Source organism: Bufo bufo, chromosome 11 (assembly GCF_905171765.1).
Source record: "Bufo bufo chromosome 11, aBufBuf1.1, whole genome shotgun sequence".
NCBI lineage: Eukaryota > Metazoa > Chordata > Amphibia > Anura > Bufonidae > Bufo > Bufo bufo.
This window is the reverse complement of record NC_053399.1, coordinates 44,154,535-44,173,646: the sequence shown is the minus strand read 5'-3', so window position 1 is coordinate 44,173,646 and position 19,112 is coordinate 44,154,535. Positions and strand designations below refer to the sequence as shown.

At 41.9% G+C, this 19,112-nt stretch overlaps 1 protein-coding gene across 5 annotated transcripts in view; it reads right to left on the bottom strand.

The window, feature by feature from the left end:
• Positions 1–19,112, bottom strand: part of SLC25A21 (solute carrier family 25 member 21) — a 315,638-nt gene that overhangs the window by 133,068 nt on the left and 163,458 nt on the right. For all 5 annotated transcript variants that reach the window (XM_040411991.1, XM_040411993.1, XM_040411990.1 and 2 more), the window contains exon 3: positions 5,524–5,572. In XM_040411991.1, the coding sequence (XP_040267925.1) occupies positions 5,524–5,572 (49 nt within the window). The remainder of the gene's footprint in view (positions 1–5,523; positions 5,573–19,112) is intronic.

Below are 19,112 nucleotides of genomic sequence, written 5' to 3'. Positions count from 1 at the left end.
GTGGCACTTGCAGGACCTGCATCAATAAGATATTGATTCCCTATTCTATTTATCCATATTAGACTTGGCAAAACTGTTTAATGTGGTTGTACAGGTGGCGTGATGCAGAGGTCCGCCATTCTAGTGATTGTGAGGGTCCCAATAGTTGAACCCTCACTCACTGATCTAACAATCTCTTTGAATCCATGTGTCATCCACCACACCATCAGCCCGCCCATAACAGTGTATTCGTTTTGCCCAGAGTGTTCCTTTAAAAGTCTTTTGTATCTCTTACCAAGAAAATGAAGAGAAGTAAAAAAAAACAAATTTAATCTATAAGGCTTCCAACGGCCATCCCATAGTGTTAGAGTCCAGGGAAAATCTTACAAAATCGTCACCAGATGGTACACTACCCCAGTGAAGACACACTAGTAGTTCCCATCTATACCCAATAGATGTTGGAAAAACACCAAGGAGAAACCACCTGATATATATGCACACCTGGTGGAAGTACCTGACCCCCCCCCAACCCCTCCTGGCTTATATGATCTCCCTGATATCGCGTATTTGCAACATACACAACTTATTTAAGCCCAAAAATATTTTCACAAATTAGCCCGAAATAAATGTACAATCCCAATGTAGAAAAAGTCAGGAAGTCGTGTAAAATTTATGTAAATGCAAATAAAAACATAATGCAATAAACTGGAAATCTCATAGAACACGTCTGATGTTGAAATCAACAAATTTTGACATTTCATGTTTTTTTTTACTGATTTAGAACATGTTGGCAGCAACACATCTCAAAAAAGTTGGGATAGGGTCATGTCTACTGTTGTGTAGCATCCCCTCTTCTTATAACAACAGTCTGTAAACGTCTGCGAAATTCTGGAGTTTTGGGAGAAGAATGTTGTCCCATTCTTCTCTGATGTAGGATTCTAGCTGCTCAATAGTCCTGGGTCTTCTTTGCTGAATTTTTCATTTCATGATGCACCAAAAGTTTTCTATTGGGGAAATGGTCTGGACTGCAGGCTGCACCCGGACTTTGCTTCTGCAAAGCCATGTTGTTGTGATGGATGCAGTACATTTTCTTGATGGTAGCATAATGTTCAGCATTGATAGTGCCTCTCCAGATATGTAAGATGCCCACGCCATAGGCACTAATGCAACTCAATTCCATCAGCGATGCAAGTTTTTGAACTGTGCTCTGATAAGAAGCTGGTTGGTCCCTCTCTTCAAGTCAGTAGGACACAGCCATGGTTTCCAAAAAATAATTTTAAATTGTGATTCATCTAACCACAGAACAGTTTTCCATTATGCCTCAGTCCACTTTAAATGAGCTTTGACCCAGAGAAGACTGTGGCGTGTCTGGATTGTGTTGATATATGGCTTCTTTGCATGATACAGCATTAACGTGCAATTGTGGACGGCATGATTACTGGAAGTGTTCCTGAGCCCATGCAGGGATTTCTAGTACAGAATCATGCCTGTTTTTAATGCAGTGTCGTCTGAGGGCCCGCAGATCATGAGTATCCAGTATTGACCATTAGCCTTGTCCCTTGCACACATGGATTTCTCCAGATTCTCTGAATCTTTTCTTGATATTATGTACTGCAGATGGTGGGATAGTCAGTCTTCACAATTCTACAATGAGGAACATTTTTCTGAAATTGTTCCATAATTTTTAGATGCAGCTTTTTGCAGATTGGTGAACCTCTGCAAATCTTTGCTTCTGAGAGACTCTGCCTTTCTAAAATGCTCTTTTTATACCCAGTCATGTGACTTAGGCCAAATGCACACGGCCTATGATCTATACGAGTGTATTACTGTACAGCAGCGGCGGCATGAAGCGCACGGCGTCATAGCAACCAATGACGCTGTGCGCTCCTGCTCTGAATAGGAATCCAGCCCGGCATACCACGGACCGCTCTTTGCCGCGGAACACAGCCTTATTAGTACATTGCTCCTCCACCAATTTTTTCATTAGTACCACTTACGTTTCCAAACTTCTATTGCCCCGTCCCGACTTTTTTGAGATGCGTTGCTGTCATTAAGTTCTAAATGAGTAATTATTTTCCATGAAATGGAAAAATGTCTCACTTTCAACATCTGATATCTGTTCTATCATCTATTGTTAATAAAATATGGGTCTATGAGATTTACAAATCATTGCATTCTATTTTCATCTACATTTATTTACATTTTACACAGCAACCCAACTTTTTGGGAATTGGAGTTGTAATAAAACAAGTCACATACTTCTACTACAGCTTTTCGAAGGAGTCAAAGTCCTCATATGAACGCTTTGGAGATCTACATCCTGCATGTCAATAGCCCACTAGAAAAATGAAGAAGACCAGCTTCATCTCCTAGAGACGTGTTCCCCAACTCCAGTCCTCCGGGACCACCTGCTGGTCATGTTTTCAGGATTTCCTTAGCATTAAGCAGGTGATATAATTAGTGTCAATGCATCAGGACTTACCACAGGTATTCATTCTGTGGGTCATTCTCAAATCATGACTGGTAGGTGGGTCCTGAGGACTGCAGTTGAGGAACAATGGTCTAGACTGGAACTGCCAACTTTAAACCAACACAACTCTTTTCAACATAGATGGAAACTAAGGCAAATCTTTCAAAACCTCTTGACATACTTATCATCGGCATTATCCACCTTTTCCGAAGAAATTCAGCTGAATTTTTTTTTACTAGCTTCAGAAATATTGACATAATTTAGTAGTACATAACTTCCGTCTAACACCCACCCCTACACCAAATTCCAGCAGTTAGCTGAATAAAAGTTGGTCGATTGGTGCATAGCTAGCTTTAGATAAGCTATTAATGTATGATCAGTGGAGGTCTAACTCTTGAGTTTTCCTGTAGTGTGCAAGCACGGCCACCGCTGATGGATTGCAGGGTGGTCGTAGCCATGGAGACGAGCAGTGTATAATGTGATGGAAAAGTGAATCAAGCCTGCAAAGGAAGCAATATGGACAATCACAATACATTAGTAAGTGCCTTGTATTAACTTTCTCTACTTGATAAATGCCACTTGCTGAAGTGAGACGACCCCTTTAAGATTTACGGAAACTAGCTAATATGATATTAAATATGCTACAGCTTTGTCAATTCTGTCATATGAATACATAAGGTATTATATACAGTATATTAACCATTGCTCTAAGCACTATATCTACAACATTACATATACAATTAAATGTCCAAATGAGAAAATGTAAGCAGGATGACAATAGCAAGTGCATGAATCAGCCATGTGTACGTTGACTTGACTGTTACACCCTATTGACAAATGTAACGTCAACCTCTCCTCCTTACACACAGTCTATCAAAAGTGACACTGGATGAAGTATATTGCTCAGCATGAATTGTCTCAACTGCATTCCCACTGCATTGTACTAGTCGCACTGTACTGACCTCTGCTTCACTTCACCCACATTAATCAATCATCCTCCTGTCAGAAATTTCAACCAAGCTGTCCTCTTATGATGAAGAATAATGGGGTGGAGTCCGGACCTGAATAATCCCTGAGGCTGCGATCACTCAGAGCTGATCGCTCTTTTATACTGTAATTCCGGATTAATCCCAGGTAATCTTACCACTTTACAATCTGAACAATTTCTCCCTTATCAGTACATACGAGGATTTTATCTCCTACGGTGAGGAAATAAGAATATCTGCCAGGCTAAACAGCAGATGACCCTTGTTACACTGCACACAATGTGGGCTTTCACTTATCAGGCTCGCTTTGTGGCTATGTTACAAAGTGTCAATTATCTGACCTAGAATGTTTAAATGGAAAACGCAGCCTTATTGCTGGCCATGTTTACACCATGTTTTCCGATTCTTCAAGGAAGCAATTTAAAAAAAAAAATTTAAGCAATTTACCCAATTTAAAGGGCATGCCCAACTTTAAATACTTCATACCTTTTAGTGTTCATTTATTAAAGTTAATTTTGAAATAAAATATATAATTGAGCAACTTTGCAGATATATTGCATTACTTATTTGTACTGATCATGAGTTACAGCTTGTATTAGATCTAAGAACTGGAATCACACGTCTGTTGGTTGCTATTGGAAACAGTCAGCAAGCTCGCTGTCAGACACACCCCTAACACCTTAGCAGAGCTCCTATACTGTATTGGGGGCTGTTAGTTTGTTTCTTGCCACTGATTTTACTGCCACTGTACAATGCCTGTAATAAAGATGACACTTTTTAAAATACTACAATCACAAGGGAAAAACCTCTGTTCAGACACTGAGTAAGCAAGGTATGATGGGGGATTTCAGCTCTGAAGCCATCAGAATTGTCAGGTTACTCTGGAGTATAATACAAGATGTAACTCAAGATCAGTGCAAGATAAGTGATGCTATAGATTTACTAAGTGACTCTACATTTTCTAAATGTACAGTATATATACAACTGCCAAATGGTGCTCAATTTTAAACATAATTTAAAGGGATTCTCTGGGATTTACAAACCTGTAGAATTAAGACAGTTTAGTTAATACTTAACCCTCGTCATTCTGCCGTCTCCGCCGCACTCATAGGAGCTGCAAGCTCCTCCACTCAGATCCGACCGGATGTGCTCCCATGTCTTCCTGTTCAGCTGCACTCATCATTATGCAGCTAAACAGGAGGGGAAGAAAAGACATCTGGTCAGGACCTGAGCGGCAAGAGGAACAGATTAAAGGGGTTATCCCATGACTAATGTAAAAAATTATAATCAGACATCATATAGTAAATGATAATCTCTTTCTAACAAAGCTAGAACCAGCCCTGTACCTCACATGGATCCAGAGATCTCCCCATTCATTGCTCTGCTAGATTTATATCTAGCTGACAGCTCAAGGGGAGTGTCTTTTCTGCTGCAGCTCAGGGGGCGTGTCCATGCTCCACCTATCACAGCTCAGGGGCGTGTCCATGCTCTCCCTATCACAGCTCAGGAGGCGTGTCCATGCTCTCCCTATCACAGCTCAGGGGGCGTGTCCATGCTCACCCTATCACAGCTCAGGAGGCGTGTCCATGCTCTCCCTATCACAGCTCAGGACACAGTTGAAGGATGAAAGTGAGCATGTGCGGGCTTCTCAGTGAGCAGGACAAAGAAAAAGGATAAAAAAACAAACAGAAGGTGGCGCTATACAGATACAATTTATTGACTAACTTAGTGGCAATGCTAAATTTTTTGTTACATGCAATTACAAAAGATTTCAGGTCCAGGTAGTGGTTGGAAAACTGTAGAATATTTTTCATGGGACAACCCTTTTAAGTATTAACTAAAATGTCTTTCTTCAACAGGTTAGAAGAAAGCATGGATTTTAAAAAGCCAGATGAACCCCTTTAATTAAACAGAACCTGTCACCATGAAAATAGAGTGCAATCTGCAGGCCGCATGATGTAAAGCAGGAGGACCTGAGTAGATTGATATATAGTTTTATGGGAAAAGATTCAGTAAAACGGAGATACAAAGTACATTTTCTAAAGTATAAAAAGTGCCCTTTAGCTCAATGTCTGTGCCCAAACTCACCGTGTTTTTACCACATCCAGCGGGTGCATCAGACAAATTTCCACCAGGCCTGTCAGAGATAAAGAGAGATAAAGTGATCAGACACTGTCAATAGCTGCTTTCTGTTGCATGGAATACAAAAATAAATGCACTGATCTGATGATTAAAAAACTAGACAACTTACACAACGATATAATAAAAGCAGCTCTCTGTATAGGATTCTTTTTTTTTATATTATTGTTTATTTATTTTGTTACTATATGAAACAACAATAATAGGGCTTCAGACCCTTGAAAGAAAGTCGAATGCTTATAAAAGTACATAAAATACTCAAAGGGGGTACGCAGACCCCGACAATATCAAGTACAATAGCACAAAAACATTAAACAATGAGATATCACCACGGCCATCCTAAGGCCGAGCACCATTAAGAAGGTTTTTAAGTTGCGACTGAACAACAGATATTGATGGTATGTTCGAGCATAACCATTGTTGTAAAATAAGTCGCTTAACCACCATACAAATTGAATGGAAAAACAGAGGGGGGCTCCTTCCCCCATTCACTTCTTCTTCATAGTGAAACAAATACAGCAATGGAGTTAATGGTATCCTCCTTCCCCAGATTTCATAAACCATATCACCCACACTAGACCATAGTTGTTAACGTTTAGAACATGACCATAGACCGTGAAAAAGGTCAGTGTATCTGAGGCCACATTTAGGGCAATTTGTCTAAGCGGGTGAGGAGGTATATCAAATCCATAAATTGCTTTGTGCATGATCCGTAGTTGTGAATCTCTCCATACCTCATTGACAATATGTTTCCGCACTTTCAACCATCCCTTCAAAATTGCCTGGGAAACATTTTCCCATTCCAATTGCTTTTTCCACTGGGTAAAATCTCCCATTTTGTTGAATTGTGAGTCTTCCCTCAGTAAAGATGGGAAACGGAAGTTCTGCCACCACCTAAACCCAGGATCTTATCTAGGACGTTCTGTCTAATTTCTTTGTGTACCAAAACTAGATTGGAGTGGATGGCCGCCTTCACATGTGCATACTGGATCATCTGAAATGCATTTAAAGAGCATTTCTCTATAATTTTGTTCTTTTGCAACCATCTCGGTTCAGAGGTGTGTAGCAAATGTTTAACCTGTGTGATCCCGATACTCTTTCACTCCCTAAATAGACTATTGGTGTGTCCTAAAGGAAACTCAGGGTTATCCCATAAAGGGAGATGCTTAGATATCCTAAAAGACAACCAATAATTCCTTCTCGAAATTCGCCATGTTGCTATAGTGTCTTTGAAAAGGATAGATGATTTTATGTGAAAAGGGATGCAGGACAGCCTAACTCCGTAGGAATCAACTTCTGGAGGCCTATCCTAGGACGTTTACCATGCCAGAGAAATGTAGTAAAGGCCGCTCTTAATTTGTTGATATCCTCATGTTTTAAGAGCAGGGGGATTGTTTGCAGCGGATATAATAACTTGGACATTGACATGATTTTTAGCAAATGATTACGACCCATTAATGATAAAGGGAGATTATGCCAGTGTTGCAGTTCCCTAATGATCTTGGTAATTAAGGGAGCATAATTCAATCTATAAATGGATTCCATACTTCTACCTATTTTAATTCCTAAATAAGTAATAAAGGTTTTGGCGATTGGTATCCCTTCCACTGTGTCCCTCAGATTTCTATTTGTGTTACCATTCAAAAGAAGAATTTCACTCTTGGTGCTGTTCACTTTAAGACCCGAACACGAGCCGAAATTCGACAATGTTTGAAGGACTTTAGGCAGATCTGATATAGGATCGTCCATAAATAACACTATGTCATCTTCAAACAGCGCCAAGCGCATATTATTTGAGCCAACTACCAATCCCTTGAAAATTGCAGAGGAGTTGAGATATCTTGCCAAAGGTTCAATCGCAAGATAAAACAAAAGGGGAGACAACAGGCATCCCTGCCGCGTTCCCCTCTGCAATGTGAACCTGGGGGACATAAAACCGGCCATATAGACTCTAGCTGTTGGATTAGAATAGATCTCTGCCAAAATAGAACGAAAGCTACCTCTAAAGCCCATGGCGTCTAAAACTTGATTAAGCCAGCGCCAATTGATGCTATCAAAGGCTTTTTCCGTGTCAAGCGCAACAATAGCTGGGTTTTTATCTTTATATTTCAAAGTTTTCGCTAGCGAGAGGGCCAAGAACACCTTCCTGATATTTATTACCGTAGACCTCCCTTTGATAAATCCCACTTGCAATGTCGAGATTAGTGAGGGAAGGATATCTGCCACTCTATTCGCCAGAATCTTAGAATGCAATTTCATGTCCTGATTGATAAGGGAAATAGGCCTATATGAAGAAGGGTCCTCTGAGTCCTTGCCCTTCTTATGTATGAGAGTTATTAGTGCTGTATTCATATGATCAGGTATATTCTGTCCTCCTATAATAGAAGAATAAACCGTAGTCAGTGTAGGCGCTATCTGAGTGCACAGGGCCTAAAAAAAAGCAGACGTATAACCGTCCGGACCTGGAGCTTTGCCCGAGGAGAACGATTTTATGGTAGACTGTATCTCTGTCGCTGTGATTAGTGCATTTAGCATATTCAATTGTTCCTCTGAGACTTTCGGCAGAGATAAGGTCTCTAAGAAACCTTTTCCTGACTCCAATTCCTCCTCCCTACTTTCATAAAATCTAGCAAAATAATCCCCCAGAAGATCGGTAATTTGCTTGGGACTGTCCACTCTTGTGCCATCGCATCTACGAAGACTGTGAATGTGAGTCATTCGCCTCTTCCCCTTTGCCAAAGATGCCAACATTTTTCCTGATTTATGCCCGAATTTATGTAAGGCAATGTCTAGTTTAGTTTTTTTGAATCTTTCATGTTTATCCGCCCACCCGTCAAAATCCTTCTGAGCCAGGACCCACTTCTCTTTATTTTCGGGGGGTTCTATCTAGTGTGTAATTTCCATACGCCCATCTCAAGGACTAACTAGCTGTCTGAAAACGATCCTGTGCTATTTCTTTTTTATAAATGACACATAAGCTATCAAACGGCCCCTTAAGACCGCCTTCCCAGCTTCCCAAAATAGCGTCGGTGAATGAACATGTTCCAGGTTGTCATTGAAATATTCCATCCACCAGCCTTGTAATAGTTTCCAAAAATTCTCATCTAACAGGAGAAAGTTCGGGAACCTCCAAATATAATCCTGTCCCCTAAGATATTGGTCCGTCAGGTCCAAAAGCACAGGGGCGTGATCTGAAATCACTAGATCCTCAATAGTTACCCTAGACACCTTCTCCAGAATTCCTGGAGAAAGAAACAAGTAGTCTATTCTCGACAAACTGTGGTGCACATGGGAGTAATGTGTAAACTCTCTGCCCTGGGGGTGCTGAAGTCTCCAACTATCCTTTAAACCAGAAGATTCAACAAAATTTGGTAGGGTCCATACTTGTTTCTTAATGTTATCATTCCTTCTATCCTCATGAGCATTCATCACTAGGTTAAAGTTGCCCCCTACTATCTTGAAAGGATGAGGGTCACTTGATATCTTACAGCCAACCCCGTCTAAGAAACCTTTTTGATCCTTATTAGGAGCGTAAATATTATAAATGCTGTAATCTCCAAAGGGACCTGATAAATGGTTATGCAAGATTCTGCCCTCAGTATCGGAGGCTGTAACGTGGATCATGTGAGGGAGATGACGCCCTATTAGAATTAATACTCCCGCCTTCTTTCCCACTGCTTCTGAGCCATATACAGCCCCCACCCAGAGCTTCTTCATTCTATGAAAATCTTCCTTCGTAAGAGGAGTCTCCTGCAGTAGCACCACATCGGCTTTCAGCTGTTTGAGATGGCTTAAAATTTTCATACGCTTATTGGGGAGCGTAGCCCCTTCACATTCCAAGAAATTACTTTCATAAAGCACCACTGCAGGAAGACCCATAGCCCATGTTGATCTGCCAGCAATAGAAGGAGAAATGAAGAAACTGTCTTCTACTAAGGGGATGCCTCCCAGCGCAGCATCTCCTTAATCTCAGCAAATTCCCAATGAGCCTACCTCTAAGATGTATAGTGAATTTCCCAGCAAACTAAAAAAAAATGTTAACTTGAAAAATATTAAGAAAATCAACCAGAATAAACACATTATCCTAACTACTTTGTAATGTGACTTTTCCTTTTTTCTGGTATACACGGTGCCGTCTCACCGCTAGTTGAACTTTAGATTCAGGAGTCCTCCATTACCCATTTCAGATAATGTATAAGAGCGTCCACTCTTCTCATGGGGTCGTGTGTTGCTGTCTAGCCGAAGACCTCTGTTCTCTCGGAGAACCCCGGGTAGCTGTGGCAGAATCTGGTGGCACACGATTCCAGAGGTGGTGAAGAACTGCCGAGTCTTCTGGGGTCTTATTTCTTCATCGTGGCAATGTAGGTAACTATCAGCTTCCTTGGGGTCAGTAAATTGACGCGTCGTGCCATCACTTTGTTTTATTTTAAGAGTTACTGGGTACATCAGTTGAAATTTTATCCCATTTCTGTGCAGTCCAGAACATTCAATACTAAAGGCTCTGCGTTTCCGCGTGGTTTCCGCCGAGTAATCAGCAAATACAAGTGCTTTGTTACCACGTATGAACAACGGCTCACGTCTTAGCCTATAAGCTCTCAGAATGTCCTCCTTCTCGGAGTAATCTAGATATTTGCAAATGACCTGGCGGGGTCTCTGGTTTGTTGTCATAGAGGATGGCGCCATGGGCTTTCTCTGGGGCCCCACACGATGCGCTCTCTCAACTTTCCGCTTCCCACCAAGGCAAAGGGCCTGGGGTAGATCGATTTCAAATAAGCGTTGCAAATCTTGCGGTGGCACCGATTCTGGTATCCCAACCAGTCTTAAATAACTCCTCCTGGACCTATTTTCCAGGTCTTCTACTTTCTCCTGCAAACGGTTGGCCAACTGAAATAAGTCCTTGTGCTTAGCTGCTGCATCTGCAGAATCTTCCTCTACACATGCCACCCTCTGTTCGATTTCAACAAATCTATGGTCGTGCAGCGCCACCTCCTCCTGCAGCTTGTTTAGCGCCGCTTGAATCGTGGAGGACAAGGAGGCAATGAGATCAGGAGCAAGCTGTTTGGCTACCTCAATAGCTAGTTGTTTTATATCGACACTGCTCCCCACTGAATCAAACATATCTGCCTGGGTATTTACCGGCAAGTTGTCCAGCTCCCTCTGGTCTCCTTTGAGCGCCGCCGATGAAGGGGTCAGCGCCATTTTTAAGAGCGCGTAGTCTTTCTCAGGAGCTGTTTTGCTGGAGGATTTGGATCTGTGCCCGCTCCGGAGCAAATACCGCTCCATACGCCTCACAGAATCTGTAAGTATGATCCTTTACTCTTGTGAACACAAGAGGAGTTAGGGGAGCAGGTCTGTTTTATCTAGCAGTGAGGAGCCGAGCCTGCCGCGTCCTCACATACCAGCACCGGAACAGGAAGTCTCTATAGGATACTTATATAAATGGGTAAACATTAGGGCAAGTCTATCCATTTGAAAGGTGAGGTGGGGTGTCTCGCTGCCTAGACTCTCTGAAATCACCTGTTATCACTTGGGGAAGCAGCCACATAGACATCACTTTGCAGGAACTCTAAAATATATGCACAAATCTAATGAATACCCAAGCAACTTCTAAGTTGATCTACTCCTCTCTTTTAATCCTATATTATCTCATAATATAATTAATATTGACAAATAAATAAAGATGTCTTCTCTATGTGTCTTACCAGATCAGCCATGTCCTCTCCTTCTCCTCACTGTCCTGTGTCTGGCTGTAAGACAGCTGACTGCAGCAGGAGCCTCCCTGTACTGTACTGTTTGCAACAGGACACATAGATTATTAAAGAGGTTACACAGGAATAGAAAACGATGGCTGCTTTTTTTCCAGAAATGGGACCAAGCCAATCCACAGGATGTGTGTGGTATTGCAGCTCACTTTCACTGAAATGAGTGGGTTTGAGCTGCAATACCACACACAACCGATGGACAGGAGTGGCCATGCTTTGGAATATAAAGTGGCCATGTTTTTCTAATCTGATAAACCCCTTTAAGTCCTGCCCCTTGCCCTTTCAGACAGTCTATAAATGAAGATAAAACATTTAAGGAAATTAACGGCTTTGTTCTCCAGGATGTTTTATAGACTGCTTGTTTCAGGAATATGTGCTTGGTGAACTGTTGGGAACCGGCTGTTCTCATCAGAGCTCCAGTGAGTGCAGTGGCTCCCTGCAACAGTTGATTGGCCCGGGGGTCGGGACTCGGACCCTCGCCGATGTGATAATGATGACCTATCCTTTGGATAGGTCATTATTATCATTTTCAGGAAAACCCCTTTAACTTCTTGGGAACACATGACGTACCGGTACAGCATGATGTCCTGGTGCTTAAGGACACATGACATACCGGTACGTCATGTGTAGTTACGATCACCGCCGCCCGGACAATGCGCGGGAGGGTCCCGTGACGGCAATCGCCGCAAACTGCAGGTTAATTCAGACCTGCGGTTTGCGGCTTTTACGGGAGTTGCGGCGGGCGTTCGGCAGTGCCATCGGGTCCCCGTGCGGCTGTAAAAGGGACCCGATGGCATGGAAGGCAGCGCATTGCCTTACTTAGGCATCGGTGCTGCCTTCCGGTGACGAGCCTGTGAGATCCAGCCCCCTGGATCTCACAGGTAGGAAGCTGTATGAATAATACACACTGTAGTACTCATACAGCCAATGCATTCCAATACAGAAGTATTTGAATGCATTGTAAAGGGGAAAAATAGGAGAAAAAAAAAGTTGACATATTAGGTATCGCCGCGTCCGTATCGACCGGCTCTATAAACAATATCACATGACCTAACCCTCAGATGAACACCGTAAAAAATAAAAAATAAAAACTGTGCTAAATAAACAATTTTTTTGTCACCTTACATCATAAAAAGTACAACAGCAAGCGATCAAAAAGGCGTATGCCCACCAAAATAGCTCCAATCTAACCGTCGCCTCATCCCGCAAAAAATGAGCCCCTACCGGAGACAATCGCACAAAAAATAAAAAAAGATGGCTCAGAATATGGAGACACTAAAACATAATTTTTTTTGTTTTAAAAAAGCTGTTATTGTGTAAAACTTAAGTAAATTAAAAAAAGTATACATTTTAGGTATTGCCACGTCCGTAATAACCTGCTCTATAAAAATATCACATGAGCTAACCCCTCAGGTGAACACCATAAAAAAAAATTAGACCCTACCTAAGATAATTGCCCAAAAACTGAGAAAACTATGGCTCTCAAAATATGGACACACTAAAACATAATTTTTTTTTTGTTTCAAAAATGATATTATTGTGTAAAGCTTACATAAAAAAAAGAAAAAAAGTGTACATATTAGGTATCGCCGCGTCCGTAATAACCTGCACTATAAAAATATCACATGACCTAACCCCTCAGATGAACACCGTAAAAAAAACGGTGTAAAAATACCACATGATCTAACCTGTCAGATGAATGTTGTAAATAGCAAAAAATAAAAACGGTGCCAAAACAGCTATTTCTTGTTACTTTGCCTCACAAAAAGTGTAATATAGAGCAACCAAAAATCATATGTACCCTAAACTAGTACCAACAAAACTGCCACCCTATCCAGTAGTTTCAAAAATGGGGTCATTTTTTTGGAGTTTCTACTCTAGGGGTGCATCAGGGGGGCTTCAAATGGGACATGGTGTCAAAAAAACAGTCCATCAAAATCTGCCTTCCAAAAACCGTATGGCATTCCTTTCCTTCTGCGCCCTGCCGTGTGCCCGTACAGCAGTTTACGACCACATATGAGGTGTTTCTGTAAACTACAGAATCAGAGCCATAAATATTGAGTTTTGTTTGGCTGTAAACCCTTGCTTTGTAACTGGAAAAAAAAAATTTTCATGGAAAATCTGCCAAAAATGTGAAATTTTTTAATTGTATCTCTATTTTCCATTAATTCTTGTGGAACACCTAAAGGGTTAACAAAGTTTGTAAAATCAGTTTTGAATACCTTGAGGGGTGTAGTTTCTAAAATGGGGTCACTTTTTTGGGTGGTTTCTATTATGTAAGCCTCACAAAGTGACTTCAGACCTGAACTGGTCCTTAAAGGGACACTGACAGGCCTTCTGAGCATAATTAGCTCTTTATATGCCCCCCTAGGTCTTATAATAAGTTCCCAATTCATATAAGTATTATCCCTGTGCGCATTATAAAACGTTAAAAATAATCTTTATAATCACCTGTCCTTTCTGCCCAAGGGGCGTTCTTTGTGCCGCATTTGTGCCCAGCCGCGTCCCAACTGCCGGATCCTTAGACACGCCCATCTCATTAGTATTCACTTGGCGCAATGTGATTCCGGCGAGCGAGGGTGCCGGGCGCATGTGCAGGATCTCCGAATGTCGGGGACAGGAAAATACCGCACAGCGAAGTGAATACTAATGAGATGGGCGTGTCAAAGGATCCGGCAGTTGGGACGCGGCTGGGCACAAATACGGCACAAAGAACGCCCCTTGGGCAGAAAGGACAGGTGATTATAAAGATTATTTTTAACGTTTTATAATGCGCACAGGGATAATACTTTTTTGAATTGGGAACTTATTATAAGACCTAGGGGGGCATATAAAGAGCTAATTATGCTCAGAAGGCCTGTCAGTGTCCCTTTAAAAAGTTTTTTATTTTTTTATTTCTGAGAAATTTCAAGATTTGCTTCTAAACTTCTAAGCCTTGTAACGTCACCAAAAAAAAAAAAAGGGCATTCCCAAAATGATCCAAACATAAAGTAGACATATGGGGAATGTAAATTAATAATTTTTGGAGGTATTACTATGTATTATAGAAGTAGAGAAATTGAGACTTGGAAATTTGCTAATTTTTCCAATTTTTTTTTTACTCCATTTTACCAATGTCATGAAGTACAATATGTGATGAAAAAACTATCTCAGAATGGCCTGGATAAGTCAAAGCGTTTTAAAGGGAACCTGTCACCAGGATTTTGTGCATAGAGCTGGGGACATGGGCTGCTAGATGGCCGCTAGCACATCTGCAATACCCAGTCCCCATAGCTCTCTGCGCTTTTATTGTGTTAAAAAACCTTTTTGATCAATATGCAAATTACCTGATATGAGTCCTGTATCCGGAGATGAGTCAAGCGGAAAGGAGCCCAGCACCGCCCCGCGTCCTCCGAATCTCCTCCTTGCTGGCTGACGTCACAGAGCTGGAGCGCCGAAATCTCGAGATGCGCGAGCTAGCGCATGCGCAGTGTCGGCAACATGTTCATTCCCTGTACTGGCATCAGCACAGGGAACGAACTACGCATGCGCTAGCTCGCGCATTGCGAGATTTCGGCGCTCCAGTTCTGTGACGTCAGCCAGCAGGGAGGAGATTCAGAGGACGCGGGGCGGTGCTGGGCTCCTTTCCGCTTGACTCATCTCCGGATACAGGACTCATATCAGGTCATTTGCATATGGATCAAAACTGTTTTTTAACACAATAAAAGCGCAGAGAGCTGTGGGGACTGGGTATTGCAGATGTGCTAGTGGCCATCTAGCAGCCCATGTCCCTAGCTCTATGCACAAAATCCTGGTGACAGGTTCCCTTTAAAGTTATGACCACATAAAGTGACACTGGTCAGATTTGCAAAAAATGGCCTAGTCCTTAAGGTGAAAATGAGCCCGGTCCCTAAGGGGTTAAATGCCCCAAGTTTTCAGACACAAAAATTGTTACATATGCACTCAACGAAATGAATCGGTTGTGTGTGTAATACACGGCCCACCATCGACACAACGATGTCATATTACTGAGAATATAATGTATGACTTATCCCTGATATCCAGTTGGTTGTATTGCGGCATTATATTACCCAGTATTGGCCATACAAAGTATTTACCTGCAGTGGTCACTGTCCTCAGTGAAGATCACACACACAAACTATTACTTTTTCTTGGACATGTCTTCTGAAAATGTCTGGTTATATGACCAGCAACGAACACTTAAAGATCCAGGTCTTGTTTGGGTGAAAAATTATCCCTTAGACAAGTAAAACGTTGTCATTTAGAGGTAAGTCAGTGCAGACGACATTCTTTCCTCGGCAGTATCCCATTACATTAGTGATAACAACTGTTACTACTACAGGACAATACATCAAGAAATGATGACATGAAGGATCATTACATGTCAACGACAGAAAGTCCATCAAGTATCCAAGACCGCTAATGCGATTTTACACTTTTAAAAATCCCTTTCTATTACAAAGGTCCTCTGACATGGTGATCCCCGGCGATTAGATGTAATCTGTGGGAGAATCCAGCAACAAGTGCTCAATTCCCCTGCAGCTCCACCGCAGGTGACAGGAGGCATTGCAGCTTCTACTGTAACGCATGGATATAGTTGATACTGTGTTTGGACTCTTTTTTGCATTACAATGACAGTAGGGTGCCAGCCATTGTATGTGTAGCCCTTTCGAAAATTCTTCACTTATGTCAGTTTCCTAGCAGTTGGGTGACATGGACAAGAATAAGCAGGATCCCTTACATCTGATCTAACATATAGTAAGGGGCATTAGTATTATTATTTTTAAGGTCATGTTGGGCTTTCTTGCATGTCCACATATATCATGTCCATCTGCCTACACTCTGGTTCATAGAAAGGGCCCTGAGGGGGAACCCACTACCCTCTGGATGTTCTAGCCCAGGGAACTCTTTCCTGCACCAGGTTATAGCAGTCATTTTTTGGGCCATGCCAACAGTCTATCATTCAGTCTTGACCATTTGTTCAAATGTTCTTATAAACATAAAAAATCTTGAATCCTGTAAAAAGCAGATGCCACAATATTTTTTTAATCATTAAAGAGGGCCTTCATCTCTCCTGACACGTCCGTTCAGTTTAGGGTCCATTCAGATGTCTAAGTGTTTTGCGGTCTGAAAATTGCCGTTCCGTAAAAAAAAAAAAGCATACGGGCGTTGTGCGTTCCGCAGTTTGCCAACCCTGTGATAGAAATGCCTATTCCTGTCCCGTAATTGCGGGCAGGAATAGGACATGCTCTATCTTATTTGTGAGGCCACGGAATAGAACTACGGATGCGGACAGAACATGGTGTGCTGTCTGCATCTTTGGCGGCCCCATTGAAATGAATGGGTCCGCAGCCGTACCGCAAAATTGTGGAAAGTATGTGGACCCAGAAGTACGGACGTGTAAATGGACCCTAACACTTCTATTCCCTATAACACTGTTGGAACATCTTTTCTCAGAACTATAGGTTGTGCTGTTCCTCTGTTATAATTGACAGCTAGGCGTTACCAGTTGTGGTTGTGTCCCTGCACACTCTGCCACTGTCTAACCGACAATGAGTGTACAAGGCTGTGTAGGGTAACACTCAGTTGCAAATTTATTCATAAATGTATTCATTTAACAGCCTCACGATGTGGGCTTTAATCCCGGGCACCATACATGTACATCTGGCATGAGCAGGGGGAGTCCCGGGGCCCAGAGGAGAAGACAGTAGCGGTTTATTACTGCCTTCTCATCTGCTTGGTGCATAGCGCTCAATTAGCGCTATGAAGTGAAAAGAGGATGCAGTCATGCCGCTTCCTCTACTGGAGCTGGCAATCACGTGTCTGTGTCCCCCAGAGGTCTTTTATTTACCTCTTAGGGGGCATATTATGTGCCAAAGATAAAGTTACATAAAAACATAATAAAACACAAATAAGGTGAAAAATGAAAATGCCACACGCCAACTAAAGCCAACACTGCTGTCACCACAAAATAGAGAAGCCACTTTAATAACTTATTTTTTGTCAGTTTGCATGATTAAAAAAAAATAAAAAACTATAGTTTGAAAACAAAAGTTTTCCCAAAATAAAACAAAAACAATCTAAAAAAATATATATCAATAAAAAGCAGAGATGTGAAAAAAAAAATAGCCATGTGCGCTAAATCACGAAAAAGTATCTGGTCATTAACCCTTTCACATTTCCCAGTATGCAGGTGTCAAAAACTCAATGAATTTACGTTTCTTTTCAATAAAGGAGTTTTCCGAGACTTTATAACTGATCACCTATCCCAGGGATCAGCAACCTTCGGCACTTCAGCTGCTGTGAAACTACAACTCCCAGCAAGCAAACTTACTTGGCTGTTCTTGTAACTTCCACAGAAGTGAAAGGAGGATTCTGGGAGTTGTAGTTTCAGAACAGCTGGAGTCCCGGAGGTTGCTGATCCCTCTCCTATCTTCTGGATAGTCTCAAATATTCAAGTTGAGAGCAGCACAACAGCCCTCACAATACAGGAAAGCACCTATTGATCCAAATCCGGTGTCCAGCAAATAACGCCAGCATCTCCAAAAGGTGTCTTTATTGCATCAAATCAGCGTGTAAAAAATCTGTGACCTTTCATCTACATCATGCTTGAAAGAGACAACTTTTGGAGATGCTGACATCTTGTTATTTTTTTTTTTACTTATCCTCTGGATACGCCATCATATCTGATTGGTGGAGGTCCAACACCCACGACCCCTTGCCGATCAGCTGTCTGAAAAGGCACCAGCACTCTAAGTAGCGCCGTGGCCTTGTCTCAGCTTTTCCTAGGCCATGTGACATCATGTTCATTGATCATGTGACCTAGGTGCAGCTCAGCTCCATAGAAGTGAATGTGGGTGAGCGCGATAACAAGCACAGCCGTTATACAATGTTCGGCGCTGTGCATGGTAAACAGGGAGAAGGCTGTGGCGCTCACAGACCCCCACTGATCAGATACTGATGACCAAGCTTGAGGATAGGGCATCAGTTATAAAATCTTGGAAAACCCTTTTAAGCAGAAGAATTTTTAATAAAAAATAAATAAATAAAAAAAAGTCCTCCACATCACCCAATTTATCTGACTTCTATATTGGAAAAAGTGGAAGAGATCCTTCATAAATAGGGTGCTCATTCAGAACACCCTATTTCTCAATGTATTTACACTGGACAATTGGCATAAATACACATGAACACTTAAAGGGGTCCTCTCACTTCAGTAAGTGGCATTTATCATGAAGAGAAAGTTAATACAAGCCACTTACTAATGTATTGTTATTACCCATATTGTCTCCTTTGCTGGCTGGATTCATTCTTTCATCACATTACACACTGCTCGTTTCCATGGTTACAGAGCACCCTGCAATCCATCAGTGGTGGTCGTGCTTGCACAGTATAGGAGAAAGTGTCAGCCTCTCGGGTGGCGGGACTATGAGAGCGCACATAGGCTAGTGCTTTTTCCTATATTGCGGAAGCATTCTATTCATCCCTAGAAAAGCTCATCACATAAGAAAGTCACAAAAGTAAAGCATGATATGTAGGGCATGCTGGGACTTGTAGTTATACACGAACATTACTGTTTATTTTTTTTCTGCGCATGCTTTATCAGGGTCTTTTTGGCTGTTTTAGCTGCACCAGTAGCTAGGGGTCAGCAGAATTGACAGCATCCCCCACAGCCAGGTGAGCCTGCAGTGACAGATGCAAACAGGCAGCTTGTAATTAGCTGGATTTCCGCCAAACCAAATATTTCAGATCAGTTTCCTTAACAATCTGCTTTAA